Source organism: Orcinus orca, chromosome 19 (assembly GCF_937001465.1).
Source record: "Orcinus orca chromosome 19, mOrcOrc1.1, whole genome shotgun sequence".
In the NCBI taxonomy this organism is placed as follows: domain Eukaryota; kingdom Metazoa; phylum Chordata; class Mammalia; order Artiodactyla; family Delphinidae; genus Orcinus; species Orcinus orca.
In genome coordinates this window covers 5916222-5940106 of record NC_064577.1, presented here as the reverse complement: position 1 = coordinate 5940106, position 23885 = coordinate 5916222, and the positions used below count along the sequence as shown (strand labels likewise).

The following is a 23885-nucleotide window of genomic DNA, read 5'->3' as shown; positions in this document are numbered from 1 at the left end:
CCCATGTGCCACAACTGCTGAGCCCACGTGCCACAACTACTGAGCCCACATGCCACAACTACTGAAGCCAGTGTGCTTAGAGCCCATGCTCCGCAACAAGAGAAGCCACCACAATGAGAAGCCCGCGCACCGCAACGAAGAGTAGCCCCCACTCACCACAGCTAGAGAAAGCCTGCACACAGCAACAAAGACCCAATGCAGACAAAAATAAATTTAAAAAAAAAAAGGAAATAAATAAATAAACTATGGAGGATCTGAAGGCCGGAAGAAGAGCTTGGACTTGATCTGAAAGGGAATAAGGAACTATTTGGGGGTTTTAAGTAGGGGATTATTATAAAAGGGTTTAACTCATTTTGATAATCAGTATCTAAAGTGCCTGGCCTTAAGGTGTTCAGGATTAGTCCAATTGTTTTAAGTTAATCTGTCAATAGTATGTTGACATTGAATTGGACACATCTCAGTTTAGATAAATGGATCTGAGACTGGATGAATTGGACACACCTTAGCCTAGAGTCTAGGCTTCTTGTCACCTAGACATTAGTCTGCTTCATCTTTTCCTTAACTGTAGCAAGGAATAATACCTGCCCAGCTAGTAGGTTTATTTAAAACATCAAATGAGATGATGATCCCATGATTATCCACAAATACATTAAATGCCTCCTTCATGTAAGATGCTCTGTTAAAAAAAACTAGGGAAACAAAAATATGTTTAGATATAAGTGCTTTGAAAAATGTCTTGGGATGAATAGGAGTTTGAAATACAGAGTTCTAAGGGATCTGGTAGCAAGAGGATGGTATACAACAGCCAGAAGATCATCTTACTGCTATATTTAGTACTGGGTTAGGTCCCCATTATTGTCAGGACCTGCTAGCTATAGCTAGGATCAAGTAGAGGAGAAAACACCAGGTGCAGGAAGGTAGGTATTTAAGGTCCGCAGGAGTTCTTCCTTTGGCAGTAGACCTTTTCAGACTTAACCTGTTCGGTAGTGAACCTACATAATCATGCAGACAATGTAGGAGACTGATTAACAAAACAGGTTCTGGAGCCAGAATAACTGGCTGAGTTTGAAATACTACTGTATTACCTTAGGCAAATCATTTAACCTCTCTGAGCCTCGCAAAGATAATAGAATCATAGGGTTGTTTGTGAGAATTGAGATACTGCATGTAAACTCTTAACAGAGGATCTGGTACACAGTGAGTGTCAGGTCAATAAATATCAGTTATTGTTTTTACTTTCAAGACCTTCTCAGCTCCTCTAGATTCCATATTATGTTACTCCCAAATTTATTTCCCATTTTTCTATCTCTGTCTCACCCCATTTCAGGACATTGATAGTATTAGGCCACATTTGGCTTATTCACCTATAATGTCTTCTACATCATTAGCATCAAACAAGATCTTAAAACATCTTTTGAATTAAAAATTATCTTCAAAGTAGTTTATGTACTATATTTTTTACAGTCTAAGTAATTCTTTTAAATTAATTGTCTATAATATAGTTCTTCATATTTTTCTTTATAATTTAGTATATTTTCTAGTTTCCTTAAGCATGTTTTACTTTTCTCATATTATACACATATACGTACGCATGTGTACGTATATATACATATATTGATATATATATATATTATTTTTTTTTTAACGCAGTATGTAAAACGTGTAGAAGAGAATCTTGGGCCCTGAGTTAATTTAATAGATCACAGTGTGGGAGGAGACACAAAGATTCCAGTGGAAAACAAAAAACTAAACCCTTTAGGAAGGCAATTTGATAATGTCTGCCGATTCCTAAGATGTTTAAAATATTTTAACTAACTGCCAATTCCACCTCTAGGTATCCATCCAACAAATATATTCACATGAATGCCCAAAGATTGTGTGAAAGCATGTTCATAGTGATATTGTATATAATAGTAAAGACTGGAAACAATTTAAATGTTCATCAGTAGAGGACTATTTAAATAAATTATATATAATTGTAAAATAGAATACTATGCACTCCTTTAAAAAAATGAGGTTCATCTTTATAAACATGGAAAAGTGTCCAAGATATAGTGATAAGTGTGTGGGAAGCACAAAGCAGAATAATATGCATAATATAATTATGGCTTGTGTGCATGTGTGTTTCTTAAAGAGCAGCTACAATATATTAATGTTTGCTTATGCAAGGAAAATTTCTGGAAGTATTAACAGTCATCCCTGGGAGTAGGATGATGGGGATGAGAAGAGTGACTTTTAGTGACTTTTACTTTATCTTTCTGAATACTGAAAAAAAAATGTTTTTGAGCATGTGTTTAAAAAATTTTTTTTTAAGTTTAAAGAGATGGTGAGGATTAAATGGTTAAATGTTTTGTAAGGTGTGTTGGATGTGAAAAGTGATCTATAAATGCCTATTATTTTTACTAAACAATAGAGTGTGAGGCTTTTGTAACCTGAAGAAAGCAGCATTTCAACATCTCTTCCTACTAGAGCATATGGTTAAGACTATGAAGGATGAGTGCCTTAGATCTGCCTCTCATGGAGTTGATAGGCAGATCTTTTCGGTATTCCCCATTGCTCTTATGGTGGAAAGTTCCCTAGAAAGGATTGGAAGGGCTCAGTGACATTGTTTAATCCAGTGTTTAAAACTATTGTCAGATATTCTTTTAAATAAAACTATTAGCCTTGTGGTGATTGCAAAACTTGATCGCTTTTAAGAGCCTTTGTTTACAGAGTTTAGTGTATTGTATTGAATGAAGAGTGCCTTTGACTAAGTGTAGCAAGATACCTCTAGGTACTGTCTGGGCAACAAGTTTGAAAATTAGGGGTATTATCTTGAGAGTTTTATCCTAGCATTTTACAGATTAACAGGAGACAGACTGTTGTGCTACTCTAGGTAACAGGCTTTTTGTTTTGTAACTCTTTAAAGTGTTGGTTTTCTCCATTTTGACCCTCAGGAGATTAATTTACTATTTATTTCTCTAGATCAAGCCCCTTAGAGAAAACATAAAAATACAAATAGGTCTTCTGATTGGTATGATCATTCTTTCTTATGACTAGGTATTTAAAAAATAAAGTTATATAAGTTAATACTATTATTTCAAAGCTTAAAAAAAAAGAAAGCAAAATCCCAGTAAGCACTGCAGATCTCATGTTACTACAAGATGGCAATGTATAATTAACTGCCTGGCAAACAATAATAGTAAAGACTTCCTGAATGAAATGGTGGTATATAGGGGAAGTTTATTTGTATTTTAATTTTCATTCATTCATCACCTTCTCATCCCAAATACAAACAAATACAATGCTTTCTGTTATTGGAAGCTGATTGGCCAATTTATGGACGGTAAAAATACAAAAATTTAGTGCTGTCCTGTTTACAAAGCACTTGTGTCTGTGTATCTTAGTAAACCTGGGAGGTAAGCATTACCATCCCACTTTAAGATTAAAGGAATCAGGGCTGGAACAGAGTAAGTTTTGCCTGTGGACAAAGTAGCTAGAGTGTAGAACTTTCTGATATCAGATTCATTGCCATTTTAATGTTGCCCGCTTTAGCTGTTTTTCAGGTTGGTGGAAAAGAGCATAGAGGATTATCTCTAGTCCAACGTTTTCATTTTCTCAGTGAATAAACTAAAATGCACAGTGGACTTTACCTGAAGGTTGCCAGACTGACTTCAGAGTCCCCTTGCGCCCCCCACACACGCACACACACGCTTTCTGAACAACCTAAAGAAAAGCACATAGGTCCTTTACCTTAGAGAAACACTCAAAGGGTAAGATACATGGAAGAGTTAGAAAAGTAGAAACATTTTAATAAAAATGTAAAAATTTATTATAGTCCTGCACTCTGATCTAAGATTCTTCATTGAATGCTCCAACTCTCTGATTTTATTCCTGAAGGGCAATCTCCTCAACCTTTCCCTTAGCTCTCTTAAGCTTACAGAGCCATTAAGGCCAAAAAGTAGATTTTTGTGCCAGACACTCTTTTCAGTGCTTTATATGTGTTAATTTAATTAATCCTCCCAATAACTTCATAAATTAGGTACTAATACTGAGCCCTAGATTAAGTAGCTATTTAAAGTTCATAGCTATTGGTGGCACTAGGATTCAAACTCAGCCGATTAATTCCAAGGCCAGAGTTTGTTGGTTTTTTTAAATAAACTTTAAAAAAATTATTTTTAAAGTTCTTTTTTTAATTAATATTTATTTTTGGCTGCATTGGCTCTTTGTTGCTGCGTGTAGGCTTTCTCTAGCTGCAGTGAGCAGGGGCTACTCTTCTTTGAGGTGCATGGGCTTCTCACTGTGGTGGCTTCTCTTGTTGCAGAGTACGGGCTCTGTAGGCGCATGGGCTTCAGTAGTTGTGGCTCATGGGCTCTAGAGCCTGCATAAGTTCAGTAGTTGTGGCGCATGGGCTTAGTTGCTCCACAACATGTGGGGTCTTGCCGGACCAGGGATTGAATCCGTGTCCCCTGCATTGGCAGGCGTATTCTTAACCACTCTGCCTCCAGGGAAGTCCAGCCAGAGTTTTTAACTGTTGGGCTGTATTGCTTTGAACTAAATGACTGCATTAAGTGGATTAAATCCATTTTTCAGGATCTCCAGATTGGATGAAATTTCTTTCCTAAGGTTCCCGACTCTCCCAAAAACAGATCTTGGGATATTTCCTTAGGGTTTTATTATCCCATTTTACAGATGAAGTTAAGTGACTTGGCCAAAATCTTAGAGTATTAAATGACTGTGTTAGAACTAAATTTAGGTCCTCTGGTTTCTAGCCTGCAGTTTTTGGTACTATAACATTGTCACCTTTTCGCTCATTAGCTATTGTCAATTCAAGTGATCCACCCATGTTGAAATTTTGTTACAGTAACAAAAGCATGTTCACATCCTTCACATTTCACCTTTGGACCTGTCCTGGAGTACAGTTAGGTCAGTATGCAAGTCTCTGGTTTTATACAGTTTTACAGTGTTTTTACCTTATGGAGGGACACATGGAAACATAGTAATGGAAGTATCTTATAGATACAAGAGACATCTATTACTTTAAAATTTTTCAATGCTCTTAATATATGAGTCTACAAAAAATTTAATTTGGTCATAGCTAATGCTGTCAAGAGCCAAATTAACATTTTAGAATACTCATATTTCTGACCCTTGAAATAGTCAGCAAATGACATGACAAAATTCATTTCAAGTCTACTAAATTCAAGCAACAGTATAAAGAAATGCAGTGATATTTCTTCAGGGCCTTTGGGCAGATTTTTTTTTTTTAGAGAAAGCCCCTTCTGACTTCATGTGGAGTAGAAAACTAGCTTAGTTTATTTCATGCTGCTCAATTTAATTTGGAATCATTTTTGAATTCCCAGATGCTTGGGTACAGAGAACTTGCTCCCTAGAGCCTTGTTTCCTGACACTGGAGAGTAAAGGATTAAATTGAGCTGAAACTAAATTGATTGGCATTTTGACACTCTGCAGATTGTGAAAAGAAACGGAATTTGTTCAACTTTTTGAAACAGTAGTAGAAAGAACTATTTCCTTAAAGGTACCTCAGTCTGCAGAGGTGATTTTTTTTTTTTTCCTTAAAAACCAAGAAGCATGTTCTAGCACTTCACCAATTTTCTATATTACAGTTCAAAATGAGAATTTAACTTTGAAAAGCTTTTGAAAAGGCCTCGATGGGGGTGTTAAAATAGTCTCCTTTTGTTGGACGGGCACTGACAGAAGTCTTTTGAGGAGAAACAAAGGACTATGCACTTATGGGGTGTCACTATAGGAACCTATTTATAAAAGACAAGTATACATATTTATGAAATCTTTATCTCTAGCGTTTTTAAATGCCAGAGATATTAAGTGTTGCATTGAGTAAGATACATTTCCTGCTGAGTTCTTTTTCTGGCAGATACAAATGATTACCATGACATCATCTTTTCCTAAATGGCGTCATTTAAGTGTTGACTTCAATAAAATCCTATCACTGCTGTGTCATGAAAGGAACTGGACTCACCTTAACAGTGCTGTTCCAAACAGCCTGCTACGGTTTTTTTTTTTTTGGTTTTTTTTTTAAATCACTGCAGGAGGCTGTAATAAATTACAGCCTGGAAGAAGTTTCAAACTGGCAAGTTTGCCAGATATTTAAAGCAATTTATTTTGGGGTGTATCAGCAGATTTTTTCTTACACTGCCATTTGGGTGCCTGCTGACATAGCCTGAATAAATCTTTCAAAATTTTTCCTTCCTAGAGATGGATGAAGATGATGATGCACTGGACTGCGAAGTCCAGACCTTTTATTCATTAACTCTTCACTTGCCAACTAGTTCCTTCTTAATTTAGATATCTATTTCTGGCATGAGTTTGCAATATTTCCAGTCCCTCAGTGCCTTGGCAACAACTTTGTTTTATGGAAGGGTCAACTAACAAAAGAAGGATTCTGGTTGTAGACATAGAATTTATAGTTTAGATTATTTCATTACTAGTATTTTGAAAATTGCCAAACTTCCCAATAGGAAAAGAAGTCTGAAATTTTGTATAAAACAAAGACTTATTTCTTCTTGATTCAGCATATGCTGAGTAGTAAAGTGAGTTCTTCCTAATTATAGTCTCTTTTATAGTTCTGCTTTCTCTTATAATTTTTTCTCATGATCTCTTATGATAGTGAAGTCGGTTTTTTTTTAATTATTGATTTTTGGCTCTGGAATTCCTAAAGCAACTTATATCGATGTATATTTTAGTCAAGTATTCATAAAAGCTAAAAATACTGATGCGCAAAAATACTTGTTCTGATGAGACAGTGAGGACAAGAGATAAAGGAGCTAACTTTTTTTAAAATTAATTAATTTATTTATTTTTGGCTGCATTGGGTCTTCGTTGCTGCACATGGGTTTTCTCTAGTTGCAGCGAGCGGGGCCTATTCTTCGTTGTGGTGCGCAGGCTTCTCATTACAGGGGCTTCTTTTGTGGAGCACAGGCTCTAGGCACATGGGCTTCAGTAGTTGTAGCACGTAGGCTCAGTAGTTGGGGCTCATGGGCTCTAGAGCGCAGGCTCAGTAGTTGGGGCGCACGGACTTAGTTGCTCCGCAGCATGTGGGATCTTTCCGGACCAGGGCTCGAATTGGCAGGCAGATTCTTAACCACTGCACCACCAGGGAAGCCCAGGGAGCTAACTTTTACTGAGTGCCTGAAGGGGGCCAGTCCCTTTTGTAAACCACTACACATAGCAGAGTGTGTAGGTGAGAGAGAAAAGAGATTCTCTTTTTACAGAGCTGGTCCCTGTTCAGGTGAAAGGCACTGCTCAGCGAGTTGTTAAGGAAAATCATAAAGCATCAGGGAATAGGATTTGGTGGGGAAACCCCTAGATCAGGAGTTATAAAACGGGAGTTCCTATCTAAGTTCCTATCTAAGTCAGCTACAAATAAGATCATCTGGCTAGACCCTCAGTGTTTCCACATCGGCACAGTAAGGATATAACCTCTAGCCCGTCTTCCTCTCTAGATCATTTGGCACAGTAGTTGTCAACCAGGCTGCGCAATGGGATTACCAGGGGAGCTTTGAAAAATACTAACTTCTAGATCCCAACTTTAAGAGACTCCGATTTGATTTGTCTAGAGTGCAGCCGGGCATTGGGATTTTTTTTAAATCTCCACAGGTGGATTCATATGTGCAGTTAAGGCTGGGAATCCTTGGTTTGGAGGATGGTTAGTAAATTTATTTACAAGCATTAGCAGATGTTATCGACAGTGTAGATAGACTTTTTTCCCCATCATAGCTTCAACTGTTAAAAAAAAAAAATCCAGTTTATCTCAGCATTTTCCTAGTCCGTAGCACATAGGAAGCCGTTGATAAACATTTATTGCATTTGCGAGTGTACAGCCTTTAAGTTTTAAGGTCATTTGAAAAATGGGGTTTGGTTGAGGTTCATGCATAAAGCAGATTATGAGGCAGGACCTTTCTGTTGAAACATTCCAATGAAATGCGAGCCTTTCTGGCTCACCCCCCGGCTCCCTTCACTCCTTCACCCAAGCCGAGGTGGCTTGGGGCCGACCCTGTTCCCCAGGCTCCGACGCCGGTAGCGGATCCGGCGGCTGCTAAGAGCTCCGGGGCGGGGCGCCCGCGGGGCCCGACCCTCTCGGGTCTCAGGACCCGCCCCGCCGGCGCGCTCAGCCCCGCCCCGCCCCGCCCCGGACGCGAGTTGGGGCGGGCTGCTGGAGGCGCCCGGACGCCGGGACTCCACAGCCGAGCCCCAGGGCTACGGCAGCTGCTTCCGCGCGACCCGGCGGGCCCTCTTCTGCCGCCGGGAGTCCGCGCTGCCCGCGCCTCAAGTCCGGCGGAGCCCAAAGCGAGCGCCTCGTGCCGGAGCCGGGCGGGGGCTGGGATGCGGAGCTGTGCGCCTTGAGCCGGCCCCATGACCCTGAGCACGTTGGCCCGCGAGAGGAAGGCGCCCCCCGCCTGCACCTGGAGCCTCAGTGGCCCCGACATGATCCCCTACTTCTCAGCCAACGCGGTCATCTCGCAGAACGCCATCAACCAGCTGTGAGTGCGCCGCGCGCCCTCCCACCCTCTGTGAACGCTCGGAAAGTTTGCTTTTCAGCAGCCGCTTTCCCCCGGCAATTGGGAGCAAGCAAGGGCGAAATCGCATCCTGCTTGCTTGCAGGTCTTGGGGCGTCTGGGGGCATAGTGAGGTGGAGAGGAAGGGTAATTCTTGGAGGGAGAAAGTGTCCTGGGGGTGGGGAGGCGGACAGAAAATCCTTTGGGAGAATTTCTGGTAAACTTTGAGAGAATCTGAAAGTGAGGTCGCCCCAGGGAAATTGTGATGACTGAGTGACAGCCGTATGGCATTCGGGAGACTTGGGCTGAAGGGCGGTCAGTAGCTCTGAATCGCCGGCCGGAAAAGCTAGCACTCCCTTGCGGGTCCTGCTGGTGCTCAAGCTCCCGTGTTTGTTGTTCTGTTTTCTTGTTTCAAATAAGTTTGCTTGTGACCATAGGTTTCTGTTACAAGCCGTGCACACAAAGAAAGGCAGTTCGTTCTTAACATCCGCTGGTTGTAGTCTGAAATTATTTCATAAAACTGGATTTTAGTAGTTTGGCTCTTTTTCTTTTTGTCTCCGCCTGTAGTAGTACGTGCTAACAACCCAAGCCTGTATGCACACCTTCAATCGCCAAAGTGCAAGATTCATTTGCATCTTTAAATCTTAACTGTTTTCAAAGTCTCTAGAGTTGTTTCTCCCTTCCATTGTGGTTTAGTTATTTCTGAGAACTGTGTGCTCAAGCTTGTGGTTAATCTCATCTCACAGTTAGGGCGAAGTAGAGGAACTCTCATCTCACAGTTAAAAAGGGCGAAGTAGAGGAACTCCCATCTATTCAAGTTGCATCCTTAAACTAGTTGAGTGATTTAGGGTTACTTTTAGATAGCAGCAGTTTGATCTTTGTAGTGTATTAGCACTCATTCGGAGTAGCTTCAAGGAGAGTCGCCTACTGAGGTTTTCCCAGACTCCTGGCACTTGAGCAACTTCTCTTTCCCTCCCAGGTCAACCCTAAGGAACTTTTTAGTTTCATGTCCAACAATAGAAACTTTCCATTATCCCTTAGTAAAGGTCCCAAGAATAGCATGTAAAGTGATTTATAGATAATCTTAAAGCTAATTTATTATTTTAACTAACTGTTTTGCTCTCTTACCAAATCAAATTTGCATTTCAACTTTTTTCCTTTGTGTTTATTCATGGTGGCGCACTGAAAAAACAATATCCCCCCGCAGTATCGTGGTTTTACTGTTTTGTATTATAAACTCTACAGAATTAAATCAACTGTTTACTTGTATTTTCCCTTTAAAAAAAAAAAGACAATTGGAGTGAATAATCTGAAAGTGGATAACCAATCTCAAAATAAGTGCTCACAATACTTTTTAAAAGGTAGTGGAAGCAACCCACATGTCCATTAATGGATACATGGATAAACAGAATGAATATTATTCAGCCTTAAAAAGGAAGGAAATTCTGATATATGCTACAACATGGATGAACTTTGAAGACATCATACTAACTGAAATAAGCCAGTGACAAAGTACAAATACTGTATGATTCCACTTATGTGAGGGACCTTAGAGTAGTCTGGTTGCTAGGGGTTGGAGGAGGGGAATGAGATGTTTGTGTTTAATAGGTACAGAATTTCATTTGAGGAAGAAGAAAGAGTTATGGGGATGGATGGTGCTGATGGTTGCACAACAATGTGAATGAATTTATTGGCACTGAACTGTACACTTAAAAATGGTTAAAATGGCAAATTTTATATATATTTAACTACAGTTTAAAAAAAAGGTTAAACAAAACTTAAAAGGCAGAGCTTCTAAGCTTTGTGGGGAAAAGGAGTTTTGAATCTTGCTTCCTCGTGTGGTCAAGCAAGTACAGATTTCTTTTCCTACTAATTAGTGACTTTGGGTAAGTCATTTGAGTTCAGTTTCTTAAACTGTAAAATGAGGATACGGTGGTTCCTACCCCAGAGGATCGTAAAAGATTATATGTGTGGTAACAATTTACAAACTATAAACCCCTGCCCAGGAAAATGTAATTGAAATTAAACAAAAACTATTAGCTGCCATTTATTGACGACTTGCCATTGTGCTAAGTTTAATGTGTATTATTATCTCATTTAATCATCACAGCCACCCTATGAACTAATTTATTCTGTTTACAGATAATGTAGCTGAGGCTTAGAGAAGTTAAGTAATTACTCAAGACCATATAGCTCGTAAATGACAAAAATGTCCTTAGAATCCAGATGTTTCCTAGGCCAGTGCTCTTAACCACTAGAAAAATGATCTTCTGTCTTCGTAGTTGCAAGGCCACTTTTGAGACTTACGTCTTAGGAGTTATCTTTATGTGCTGACATCTTCAACTTAGTAGTGAAAACATTTGCTACACGAAGAGTTTTGCTGTTAAGGTAGACACTCTTTTAAAGAATTTGCAGAATATTTCTCTTTTCCTTTTTGTCTCTCTTTTACCACTTTTTTTTTTCTTAAGAGAGTTTTGCTAATATTCTCTTCTTCTAAAGTGTATTTATTAGTATTGCTTTAGCCATCATTTTTATTTTACATTTATAGTGTTGCCCAGTTCATCATCATTTAAAAATCCTTAGGGGCTTCCCTAGTGGCACAGTGGTTAAGAATCCGCCTGCCAATGCAGGGGACACGGGTTCGAGCCCTGGTCCGGGAAGGTCCCACATGCCGCGGAGCAACTAAGCCCGTGCACCACAACTACTGAGCCTGCACCCTAGAGCCTGCGAGTCACAACTACTGAAGCCCTTGCCCCTAGAGCCCGTGCTCCGTGACAAGAGAAGCCACCGCAGTGAGAAGCCTGCGCACCCCAGCGAAGAGTAGCCCCCGCTCGCCACAACTAGAGAAAGCCCGTGCACAGCAGCAAAGCCCGCGCACAGCAGTAACAATAGTTACTGTCATAAGTGTTAAATTTTTGGCACCTGATGCAGAAGTTCTTAATTTTGGGTCTATGGTTATTGAAGCCATGAATTGGCCTTAGAAGCTTAATGAACTCCTTGAGGTCATGTGAAAATGTTGGGTAAATATATTTTTAAAAATCATATTCTCAAAGTCATGTGGTGTAAAAGGTTAAGAATCTCCTTCCTGGGACTTCACTGGGTGGTCCAGTGGTTGAGACTCCACGTTCCCAATGGAGGGGGCCCGGGTTCCATCCCTGGTCAGAGAGCTAGATCCTGCATGCCGCAACTAAGACCTGGCACAGCCAAATAAACAAACAAACAAATAAATAGTTTTTAAAAATCTCCTTCCTAAAGGGAAGTATTGTTTCTAAGGCCTGATACAGTAAAAACTTAACTGGTGTGAGCATTTCCCTGTGGTGCCAGATATGTAAATAGCAGTGATGAATGGGAGCAACTAAAAGATTTAAGATTTAAGGTCCTTAAGTGAAGACTGAATTTTAACTGTATGCTTGGGGCAAGGGGTACCATGACACCTGAGTACTCTTAGGCCAGTGGTTCTCTTGTCATTGCTGAGGACCCACTCATAAGAGCTTTTTTTCCTTTTCTTGTTTGCTGCCTCAGATTTGCTCTGGGTTTAGAAACCAAGTAAACGGTGTAACAAATCCCATGAGAACTGTGTCAGAGTAAAAAGACCACAGTGAGATCTTAGGGGCTTCCCTATGGAGAAAGTTAATGACCTTTAGAGTAGGGCCTTTGGATACCTATTTTGGTGATTTCACAGGCTCTTTCGAATTTCTTGACTTTTAACTGTGTGTATATACATATAGGTGAAATTAGAGAATAGCTTGGGTATTACTGTATGTTATTGGGAATTATATCATCATTATTAGATTAAGGTCTCCCCTTACCATTGTGTAAAACTCACCAAATATAGTGTTATTTCTTATGTATTCAGAGAAGAACATTAAGAAGTGATTGAATTAACTCCAGGAACAAAGAATAGTTACTGTCATAAGTGTTAATCCTACTAGAAAAATATATGTGAGCAACCCCGAGCATCATCTGATCAAACTTCAAGAGTCTTGGATCAGACTGCTCAAATGATCATGAAAAGTTCCATACCCTTTAAGAATCTACATATGCTTTTAAATAAAACAAAAATCTGAAGTTCTGAAAAATATGGGAGCCTATGTTATTTTTTTTAAACCTATGTTATTTTTTTTTAAACCTATGTTATTTTTAGAGAGCCAGCCTTCATTCTCTGAGAAGTGAAGTTGCTAAGCAAGGGGCCAAGGCTTTTCTAATGTTATTGTTATATGCCAAACAAATAGCTTATCGACAAATAGGTGACTATTTTTGTGTCCTGAAAAGTTCAGGGAAGGATCAAGAATTAGTAGATAAAATGCTGGCAAAGGCTATCATTAAAGCAGTGTTCCCATTATGAAAACGACTGATCAAAAGTCTTGGAACTTAAAAAAAAAAAAAAAAGTCTTGGAAGCTTGAGACATTGCTTGATTTGTTAATGAGGTTACCTTGAGCTTTTTATCCTTGACCCAAAATACTTGTATTTATTTACTTGGTTATGTATATAGTTTGACTTCCTAGCTTCACATCAGTGCTTTCTGAAGTCAAGCTCAGCAACAGAGGAGCATATTGAGATGATTATCCAAAATGTACCTTTTCATGAAATTGAAAGGTAGAAACAGCTTTATTTTTTGTGTTTATTAGTGATAGTACGAATGCTCTTTTCAGTTCTGCTGTGTAGTTATGCAAGTGATTTCACATGTGCTCATCTCTGAACTTAAGCTTGCATCAGGATCACCTAGATGGCTTATTGAAACACAGACTGCTGCCTACACCACCAGAGTTTCTGATTCTGTAGGTCTGGGGTGAGACTAGAGAATTTAAATTTCTAACAAGTTCCTAGAGGATGCTGATGATGCTGATCCAGGGACCACACTTTGGAAACCACTGCCTTAAAGTATTCCTGTGAGGCAGATTGGGCAAGTCATTATCCACATTTTGTAGAGTAAATAAACTAAAAAATCAAAATGGTGAAGTGATTGCCACAGGGATTACATGATTTGCTATTGGTAGAACTGAAACTAGAAGCAGCATTTCCTGTCACCAAATCTAGAGCTCTTAATGATGCTGCACTCAAAGTCCTGATGCTTTGTATATATGTGGGAACATTTCTTTAGATAAAATTCTAGCAGTGGAATTTCTGGGTCTGATGGTATGTACCTGTTAAAATTTCGATACATGCTGCCAAAATGCTTTGCAGTTTGCTTTGCCAATTTGCTCTTACAAGCTGTAAGTAAGAGTATATCTTACTTATATACTTACATAGGTATCTTCACCAACCCTGGTAATATTAGTGATATTAGATAGCAGTTAATTTTTTACTGAGCTCTTACTGTGTGCCAGGCATTGTTTTGAGTACTATGCATATTACCTCATTCTCTGTTCTTAACAACTTTGACTTAGGTGTATCCTCAGTTACACACGAGAGGCACAGAGATTTTAAGTAATTTGTCTAAGGTAATACAGCCAGGATGCAAACACAGACAGTCTCACTCCAGGACCCCTGCTCTTAAACACTCCTCTGTTTGCACTTCCCTTACTATTGAAGAACTTTAGGATCCTTTTGTATTTTTATTGGTCTTGCTCATTTTTCTTCTATAATTTACATGTTTGTACTTTAACCATTTTTCTATTGGTAGTTTTTTTCATGTAGTACTCTGTATATTCTGAATATGTTTTAAAAATACTTTGCCCAGCCTATTGCTTGTCTTTTAATTTTGCATCTTGTATAAAGTTTTTAATTTTTTTTCTTTTTTAATTTATTGACTGCGTTGGATCTTTGTTGCTGCGCACGGGCTTTCTCTAGTTGTGGTGAGCGGGGGCCTACTCTTTGTTGCGGTACACAGGCTTCCCATTGCAGTGGCTTCTCTTATTGTGGAGCACAGGCTCTAGGCATGAGGGCTTCAGTAGTTGTGGCTCGTGGGCTCTAGAGCACAGGCTCGGTAGTTGTGGCACACCGGCTTAGTTGCTCCGTGACATGTGGGATCTTCCTGGACCAGGGTTTGAACCTGTGTCCCCTGCATTGGCAGGTAGATTCTTAACCACTGCGCCACCAGGGAAGTCCCAAAAGTTTTTAATTTTTATGTAGTAAAATCTGTCAGTATTTTCTCTTATGATTTCAGTTTTGCATCTGGCTTTTACCCTTCCCACCCACTGCCAGGATTATAAATACTCTTTTGTATTTTTCTAGTATGCCTACACTTTAGATGCCTTTTTTTTTGTGTGGTACGCGGGCCTCTCACTGCCGTGGCCTCTCCCGTTGCGGAGCACAGGCTCTGGACGCGCAGGCTCAGGGGCCATGGCTCACGGCCCCAGCCGCTCCGCGGCACGTGGGATTTTCCCGGACCGGGGCACGAACCCGTGTCCCCTGCATCGGCAGGCGGACTCTCAACCACTGCGCCACCAGGGAAGCCCTAGTATGCCTACCCTTTAAAAGTATTTCACTCTTTAAAACTGTAATTTATCTTCACAGGCATACCTTGGAGATAATGCGGGTTCAGTTCCAGACTACCACAATAAAAGTGAATGTTACAATAAAATGAGTTACACGAATTTTTTGCTTTCCCCATGCATATAAAAATTATGTTTACACTGTAGTCTGTAAAGTGTGCGGTAGCATTATGTCTTAAAAAAAAACAATCTGCTTACCTTAATTTTAAAATGCTTTATTGCTAAATGCTAACCCTCATCTGAGCCTTCAGCAAGTCTTGATCTTTTTGGTGGTGGAGGGTTTGAAATATTGCGAGAAATACCAAAAGGTGACACAGAGACATGAAGTGAGCAAATGCTGTTGAAAAAATGGCACCAGTAGACTTGCTCTACTCAGGGTTGCCACAAACCTTAAATTTGTTTAAAAAAAAAAATGCAGTATCTGCGAAGCGCAATAAAGAGAAGCACAACAAAACAAGGTATGCCTGTATTTATTGTGTGAGGTCGAGCTTTAACTTTACCTTTTCTCCAAATGGACAGTCATTTATTCCAATACCATTTATTTAGCTCATTCTCACTTCACTGATTTGAAATGCTATTCGTATTATATATTAAGTCCTATTGACATGTTTTCTTTCATACACCAATAGCACATTTTTACTTAATGTAGATTTAGTGGACATTTTGATATCTTGTATCACAAGGCCTACCTCAGTGTATGTGTTTTTTTTAATATCTGAGCTACTCTTGCTTATTTTCCAGGTAAGTCTCAGAAACAGATTGTCAATTTCTACTTTTAAAAATCCTATTGGGATTTTGATTTAAATTGTACTGAACTAGGTTTAGGAAGAATTAACAGCTTTATAAAATGAGCCTTCCCGATGAGGAATGTGGTATGTGTGTCTGTTTATCCACTGTTTTTAAAATGTCCTTCATTTAAATTTTACACTTTTCCTCATACAGTAGTTACACATTTCTTATTAGGTATATTCATAGGTGTTTTATAAAGTTTTTGTTGCTCTTGTGAATGAGCTCTTCTTTCCCATGGTGTTTTCTAATTAGTCCCTGTAGGTGTGTGGTAAAACTGGTTTTTATAGTATTTGCTTTTGTATCAGACCACCTTGCTAAACTCTTAGTCCTAATATCTAATAGATATTTTAGTTGATTTTCTTGACTTCTCTGGGTGGATGATTATATCATCTGTAAATGGGTTTTCTCTAAGTGTAACTCTTCATTGCTTTGCCTTAGGCTTTAGTGTAGTGTTGAAGAGGAGCCATGCTAGTGGTCTTATCTTGTTTTCCATTGTAAAAGGGGTGCTTTTTATGTTTTCTAAATAGATGTATTGTGTGCTGTAGGTTCCAGCATAGATCACTTTCCAAGTTAAGGATATTTCCTACTATTCCTAATTTCAATTTTTTTTTTTTTTTTTCCGGTATGCGGGCCTCTCACTGTTGTGGCCTCTCCCGCTGCGGAGTGCAGGCTCCGGACGCGCAGGCTCAGTGGCTATGGCTCACGGGCCTAGCCGCTCCGCGGCACGTGGGATCCTCCCAGACCGGGGCATAAACCCGTGTCCCCTGTATCGGCAGGCGGACTCTCAACCACTGCGCCGCCAGGGAAGCCCTCAAGTATTTTTAAATTAGATATAGTTATTGAATTTTATTACGTGTTTTTTGGACATCTGTTGGAAGGATAATATTTCCCCCCTTTCCTGGGAATGCAGTGACACGTTGAGTTGCAAAAGTTGAATTGTCCTTTCACGCTGTTTGCATTATTTGTTAACATATTGCTGGAATTGGTTTACTAATATTTTAAGATTTTTTCATTCAAATATTTGTTGAATCTTTGGTGCTCTCTTTGTCCAGCTTACGTATGATTTGTTGAATGATTTAGGTGTAGTCTTCCATCTTTTTCTAGCTCTAAAACAGTTCTTTAGCAGAAATTCTGTACTTTAAAAGCCTAGAACCAAGAAGTCCTACTCCAAATGTTATAATTTTGTGAAATTGTTTTGCCTTTCAAATTCTTAAATTTCCTTGTTCTATTGAATAAGTGTGTTTATCGTCCATGATACTTTTAAAATCTACATTTGTCCTCTGCAGAAATGGATAAACATAATTGTAATAATTGATAATTCAGTGATTGAAGCCAGGCATTCATTTATGATTTAAGAGCTTTTTTCCCCCTCGTTGGTGGGTAAAGAGACTAATAATAATATTTTTAAAAGGCATGAGATGTCTGTTTGATTTTAAATCAGTACTGTTTTTGTGCTTGTTTCTGATCCTTGAATAGGCAATATACCCTTAAAAGGTAGAATATTATTTAAAAGGTGCTCAAATAAGTTTACATCAAGTGAATTAATCTTCTAGGTGTTATGGCCTTCAAATATGAAGGAGAAGTTAATTGTCAGAGTAAAAGGTGCATTTGTGTTTTCATTAGCAGTGATAACTTTGTGTGGCTTTATCCGCACTTGTGCTGCTTTGAAGTCAGTAGAGCAGTAATTGGCTTGGAACAGAGAGGAAAAAAGCTCTCAAATTTGGCCTTACTGGAAACCAGTTAACTGAAGAGTAACTGCATAATGAAGATGAACAGGAATGGCGAGGTTGTGATGCACTCAAGGCAAGATTTCTTTGATAAATCTGAGTGAATTTTTTTTTCTAAATTACTGTTCTTCAGATTGTGTGCTCACCTGTAATCACTCCTGAAATTGGGCAATTTCTTTAGACTTACAATAAGAAACCATTGCCCAAAGCCAAATAATTAAGGATGTTGTCATTCTCTGCCTCCAAGAGCTGTTGAACCTTGGAGTAATGGAGGGGCTAAACTACAGATCCTCTTGCTCCCTCTCTTCTTGGGTTTCTCCAGTAAATGTGAATCTTCTTAATTACCTTATGTAAAATTGCCTTGGGACTAAAGAACAGTGGTGTGGATGCTATCACATAATGTTTCTGAATTTCTAAGGTGAAAGTAAAAAAATAATAATCAGTATCTTAACTACTTTCAGATAGAGTTAGAGTTAGCTTTGCATTGTTAGAATTATACAGGATGTTGCTTCCACTAACATAATTAGATTTAACTTGAAGAAATGTGCTAAAAACATCAAGGCCTTTTTAGGTGTTCCTGTGATTTGGAAAGGATGTGGCAGATGATTTATAAATAGATTGTTAGTACTGCACACCAAAGGGCACATTTGGGCTCACTTCCTTTTTGCAGGTTGTGCAAATTGGGCAACTCTTGTTTTTTGCATTAATCTGTTTTTAGAGGGGTGTGACCCTTCTTTTAGTAACCTGAGGGATTTGGCATTAGGTATATGTCTGTTAAAGCCACAGAATCCAGAGGCTTGTATTCCTCTCAAATAAAGAGAAACTTCAGTGTTAGCCTGTACTAGAGTGGGGTTTTTTTAAATTGTAAGTTCAGTTTTCCAGATGTAGAAGACATAGAATTATTTGGTTTTTTTTTTTTTTTTTTTGATGATGAGCGAAATGGTTCAAATTGTTGCTTATGTTTTGGGGGGAATAATAGCTGCCTCATTTCAGGGGACTGTGGAGATCAAATGAGATAGTTAATAAGAAAGAACAATAAAATTTTCAGTTAACGATTATGTTACTTTTGTCATTTGTACTTAATGTTTATTGACAAAGATTCATGTGGATATTCATGATCCGTAGCAGGACATTTCAAGCCCTGAGAATTATAATTGTGGACTTCATATCGCTTGTCGTCTGTGGTGTCTGTATTCTTAAAACTTCATGCCACAGATAGGCAGGCCTGTTTACAACCCAAGAAGCCTTCAGTACCTCCACAAAAGGCTGATCAGGTTTATGAGCTTAGCATCTTATCTGTGCATCTCATCTCTGTTGTTCTTTGAATTTTGTGTGATAAAAGCCAGTTGATCTTCATAAGGAATAAACTGAATGAGAGTATTTATGATTTTTCTTCACTGATTTTAAATAAGTATCACTTATAACAGAGAGCTCTTAAGAGAGATGTCATTTCTTTGGGACTCTCCTCTGTCCCAGGTACCTTTAAATTACTGTGTTTCTCCTAAAATATACCCAATTCTCATGAACACAAAAAATTTTAACTTCCTATTATTTTATCGTCTTTATTTTGGGGGGGAAATTTAGTTTGAGAAGTTGGGACATCTATGGGAGAATGTGAATTAGTGTAAATTTTTCTTCCTAGGAGGGGAATGAAATAGATTTAGACGATGTGTGAAGCTCAACTTTTTGGACGTCCCTTTGACCAGATTTGGTATAGATCATTCTATCAACCCCATACCTGTGATGCTTATCCTCCCCAATAAAATCCCACATTCAATTCTTAAAGTATCCCATTCATTAAATACTCTATTTAGAGATTCTTAAAAGGTGTCTTGGGTCATGTATTCATTATCTTACTTGTCATTTGTTCTTGTGGCTGATAGTAATAGTCTGGTGTTTGGAATGAAACAGACCTGAGTTCCAATCAGTTTCACCACCTGTAAGCTGTTTGACCTTCAGTATGTTCAACATATCATAAAACCACCATGAGCCTTGGTTTCCTTATCAATGAAATGGAACTTATAGTGTCTATTAATATTAATGTAGTTCATTTAAGTTAATTAAATGTAATATTTATAAAGTACTGCAAATAGTAAGCACTCAGTAAATGGTAGCTAATATTTTTGCCCTTTTGACATGAGCCAAAGTATAGGAGAAAGAGTTAGAGTGGTACGCCAGCCTGGTGGTAAAAATTCCATCATATGCATAATTGTCATGGGAGATACAAAGAAATATAAGACATGGTTCTTGCAGTCAGGATGCTCAGTCTGTTGAGAGATATGAGACAGATCAATAAAAGGATAAATAAGAACACAATTTAGCACATGCTAAGTGGCAGATGAATGGTGCAGTTGGTGCTTTAGGTATTCAGAGGACAAAAAGTTATTGTAAATGAGCCTTTATGGTAGGATTTTAGCTGGAATGCTGACCTTTTTTTCTGGCCCTCTTAAATGTCTTGATCTGTATAAGCAGAGGTAAAGGGTACTTGAGTGGTGAGAGAAAAGGAAGACTAATATGGCAGATGTCGGGCCATATTACAAATAGTTTTCAGTGAATGACTGCTATTAATCATTTGTGGTAAGAAGGAGAATCCAGAAATGCTTTTGTATAGACTGATAATGTTCTTTAGAAAATAGGTATGAGCATATTTGGGATATATCATGTGGGCAGAATTTTAATCACGTTTTTATCGAGTACCCACTGACTACACAGCACAGTAACCAGCATTTGCAGGCTTTACATAGCTTATTTAGGAAGGCTGCCAATTTTACAAGGCTGTTGTTGAATTAGTACCAGTGGTTGGTAGCGCAGTGTGAAATCCCCATAGGCAGCATAAGAACAGAAATCATTAAACTATCTGCTAGTGGCTTTATGGTTAAAAGAAAGGAAGGAGGGAGGAAAGAAAGAAACATTCAAGAATTCCAAAGCAAAACCTCATTCCCTGCTTTCTCCAGGTGCATAGCTCTAGATATTGTTACATCAGCACCATGTGGTAGGCAAGGTGGTTCCCATGGCACAGAGGGCTTGTAATATTTCCAGTGGAGTGAGCCTATAAGGGGAAGGGTGTGCTGATTTTGTTCTTAATGGCTTGGCTACCAGTTTATGGCCTGGTTGTCAATTAATGGCTCATCTTATTTAGACTTGTATAAGCAATGTACAGCTCCTTAGTTTAAGTACACATGGAAACCATCCTAGTGGACAGGGGGATCTTTTACACGTATGTAAGTAAGCCTATAATTGTATATCAGTAAAGACCAAGGACTATATAAATGCCCAAATGATAGTTTAACAATATTGATTCAAAGAAGAGTTACTGCAGCTACTAAAAATTTAGCAGATTGTGTCTTATTATACTCTCCTGCACTGAGAGAATTGCCAAACTGAGACTGTATTTATTTCCATTTAGTGATTCTAACTAAATGAATTTAAACCCAGTGTAATTGTTTTTCAGAGTTAAAGAAAAACTGAAGATTGTAGTCTGGCTAGTTATCATCTCTCTAACTTAAAGATTGAAAGCCATTGTTGTTTTAATCATACTTTATTACTTACCTCCTTGGAAATATACTTGAGTATATCCGTTGAGAACCTACCTTGGTCCTGGCTATTCATGAGTTGGGGCCTGTTCACCTTTGTGTCTCGCCTGTGGTCAGTCTCAGTTATCTTGGTAGTCCGCCGCTATGCTCACACTGCTAGAATTCTTTCTTGCCATTTTACACACTTGGAGAAGTTCTCAGCAAGGCCATATGCCCTGTTTGTCAGAAAATGATAGTGTCGTAAGAATGTTTATTATGCTTTTTAAAGAAATGATAACATCTAGTCTCTTCCTCAACTAAAATCAAAATCAACCAATAAATTTTGAATATCAGTGCTCCTCTTTATGGCAGTCTTACAAATCCATTTGAGGAAATTTTTCAAATGGAGAATCTCTTTTGCTTTAAAAAGCCTGTCTACCTTATACACAGTAAAGTTGATAATATCTCATTCTTTACCACCCACTCAGCTTAAAAGTGAACGTGTCCTGGGTGAGTGATTTTTTTTTTTTTAATGGAACTGGTCTTACTGGTACTTAAAATCAACAAAGCAAAAATATTGGTTATTTTTTAATACTGCAGATAATGCATGTTTATTATAGAAAAAACAGAAAACACTGAGGCATTCCTCCTCTCCCCCAGAAGCATTATCCTTATTCTCATCTCCCAAATATGTTTACTGTTAATACCATCCAGGCATTTCTATGTATGTGTATACTTTTATTTATTTATTTATGTATATATTTTTAAAAATGGGATTGTCCTCTATCGTTTGCTTTGTACTCTGTTTTTCTTTTTTCACTTAGCATATTGGGAACATCCTGTCATTGTCCTCAAATGAGTTTCTTTCATATCCTTTTTGAGAGTTGTTTGTTTTCCATAGAACTGAATTCTGTCTGCCGTGTTGGTGCACATTTTGATTGTGTTCAGTTTTTTGCAGTTATAAACAAAGCCTCACTGAATGAATATCCTTGTGCCTAAATCTTTACACATGTCCCTGAAGGAAATACCCTAAAACTCATTTCTGGGATTGCTAGACCAAAGGGTATACATATTTCTAGAGTTTTTGATATAGATTGCCGGTTTGCTCACCAGAAATGTTGTACCAGTCTACACTCATTACTAAAATGAATTTTAGTAATTCATTTTCATAGTGCTGATAAAATAATAAAAAATAAAATCAAGGTAGATACAGTTTTATCCTTCAATTCATCTGAACCAGTTGGAAACCCAGAAAAGTTGATCCTTATTTGTCTTTCCTATCAGGAATTGCTTTCATACCCAACCACTGATGGAAAATTTGTAAGCTATTTGAGTAGACCTTATGGAAAGATGAAATAATAGTGCATTGATAAGATGAAGAAACTAATTATCCCGAGATGGTGTTGAATATATCTGTAGTGTTTGTGAATTTAGGTTTGCTCCCCATGTTTTTATTTTATTCTAAAATCATCACCATTTTTTTTTTTCGCCATTTTTGACTTAGAGATTTCTGAGCCAAAAGATAACTGACACTTACCTAGGGTCCTGAAGCAAATTAACCTTGAACATTTCATTGTTTTCTGTTTAGGAAGTGTTAAGCCTTCCTAATCATTGGGATTTCCCAAAGTTCTATCTTATTAAGGATACTGAAATTTTAAACGATGACCATATACATTAGTTTGTTAATGCTTGTAACTATACTTACAAAGCTAGAATTTCCTCATCTTGTTTATAGGAAGCAGTGGGTATATTTCTCAAAGTTGAGGAGGTGAACTTTTAGGGAACAAGCCATTTAAAATCTTGAAAAACAAGTTTTCATCTTTGAGGCTATTTGAATATTGAATATAGGAGAAAGGAGAAGAGTGTATGTATTTCTCTTTTTTAAAATAAATTTATTTATTTTATTTTTGGCTGAGTTGGGTCTTTGTTGCTGCACGCGGGCTTTCTCTAGCCGTGACGAGCAGGGGCTACTCTTGGTTGCCGTGCGCGGGCTTCTCATTGCGGTGGCTTGTCTTGTTGTGCAGCACAGGCTCTTGTGTCGCACGGGCTTCAGCAGTTGTGGTGTGCAGGCTCAGTAGTTGTGGCTCACAGGCTTAGTTACTCCACGGCACGTGAGATCTTTCTAGACCAGGGCTCAAACCCGTGTCCCCTGCATTGGCAGGCGGACTCTTAACCATTGCACCACCAGGGAAGCCCAAGAGTGTACGTATTTCTTAAAGCTCTTAAAGAGTCTTTGAATGTCCCTGCAGATCTAAATAGTACTCAGAGGGGCTTCTGGCAGACTTAAAGAAAAAAGATGGGAAGGAGAAAGGAATGTTAGAATGCAGGCCACGTTTGCATGCTGGATTCAGTAGTATTGGTTGCCTGCCTCTGTCTGAAACCGAGCTCCTTCCTTAATGAACGTGTGTGTTTAAATCACAGGCGGGGAAAGTTTTGGGGTGAAGTTTCACTTTTTTGTAGTGGCAGCAGTCCTGGACATGCTGCTGGAACACAGAGGATGAGTTCAGCACCTTCTCTACAGATGGTATCTCTGCCCACAGCTCATCTCTTTTACATAGCAAGCCTTTGTTCTCTGGAGAGTGGACCTCTGTGGGTTGGCCAGTCCAACTCCTGTCGGAGACTGAAGGTGACTGATAAGAAGTCCAAAGGTCAAAATGGACCAATGTGGGGTGAGTCTGGCTTTAAGGGGGAAAAGTATCTTTTTGGCCTGCAGGCAGCAAAAATTGAATTCGCGGCATGGGAAATGTTCAGTTCATCAGCTTCAGCCTTTCAGCTTCAATCAAAGAAAAGCCACCAGCTGTCTCTCAGTCCACAGGAGCAGGAAAGAAACAAAACATTATTTAAAGGGTGTGCTTTAATTGAACTGGATTGTGTTAGGGCTTTCACTTCAGAGATGATTTCTGTGG

The 23885-nt window shown here is 38.7% G+C and overlaps 1 protein-coding gene across 6 annotated transcripts in view; it reads left to right on the top strand.

The window, feature by feature from the left end:
* Positions 1-23885, top strand: part of SSH2 (slingshot protein phosphatase 2) — a 247359-nt gene that overhangs the window by 127308 nt on the left and 96166 nt on the right. The window contains exon 1 of one of the 6 annotated variants that reach the window (XM_012532059.3): positions 8233-8501. The exons of 4 other annotated variants lie outside the window; for them this stretch is intronic. In XM_012532059.3, coding sequence (XP_012387513.1) covers positions 8374-8501 — 128 coding nt within the window. In that variant the 5' untranslated portion in view covers positions 8233-8373. Of the gene's footprint in view, positions 1-8232; positions 8502-21701; positions 23649-23885 lie in introns of those variants that run through there. One more of the 6 variants, XM_049701724.1, reaches the window with a different exon arrangement.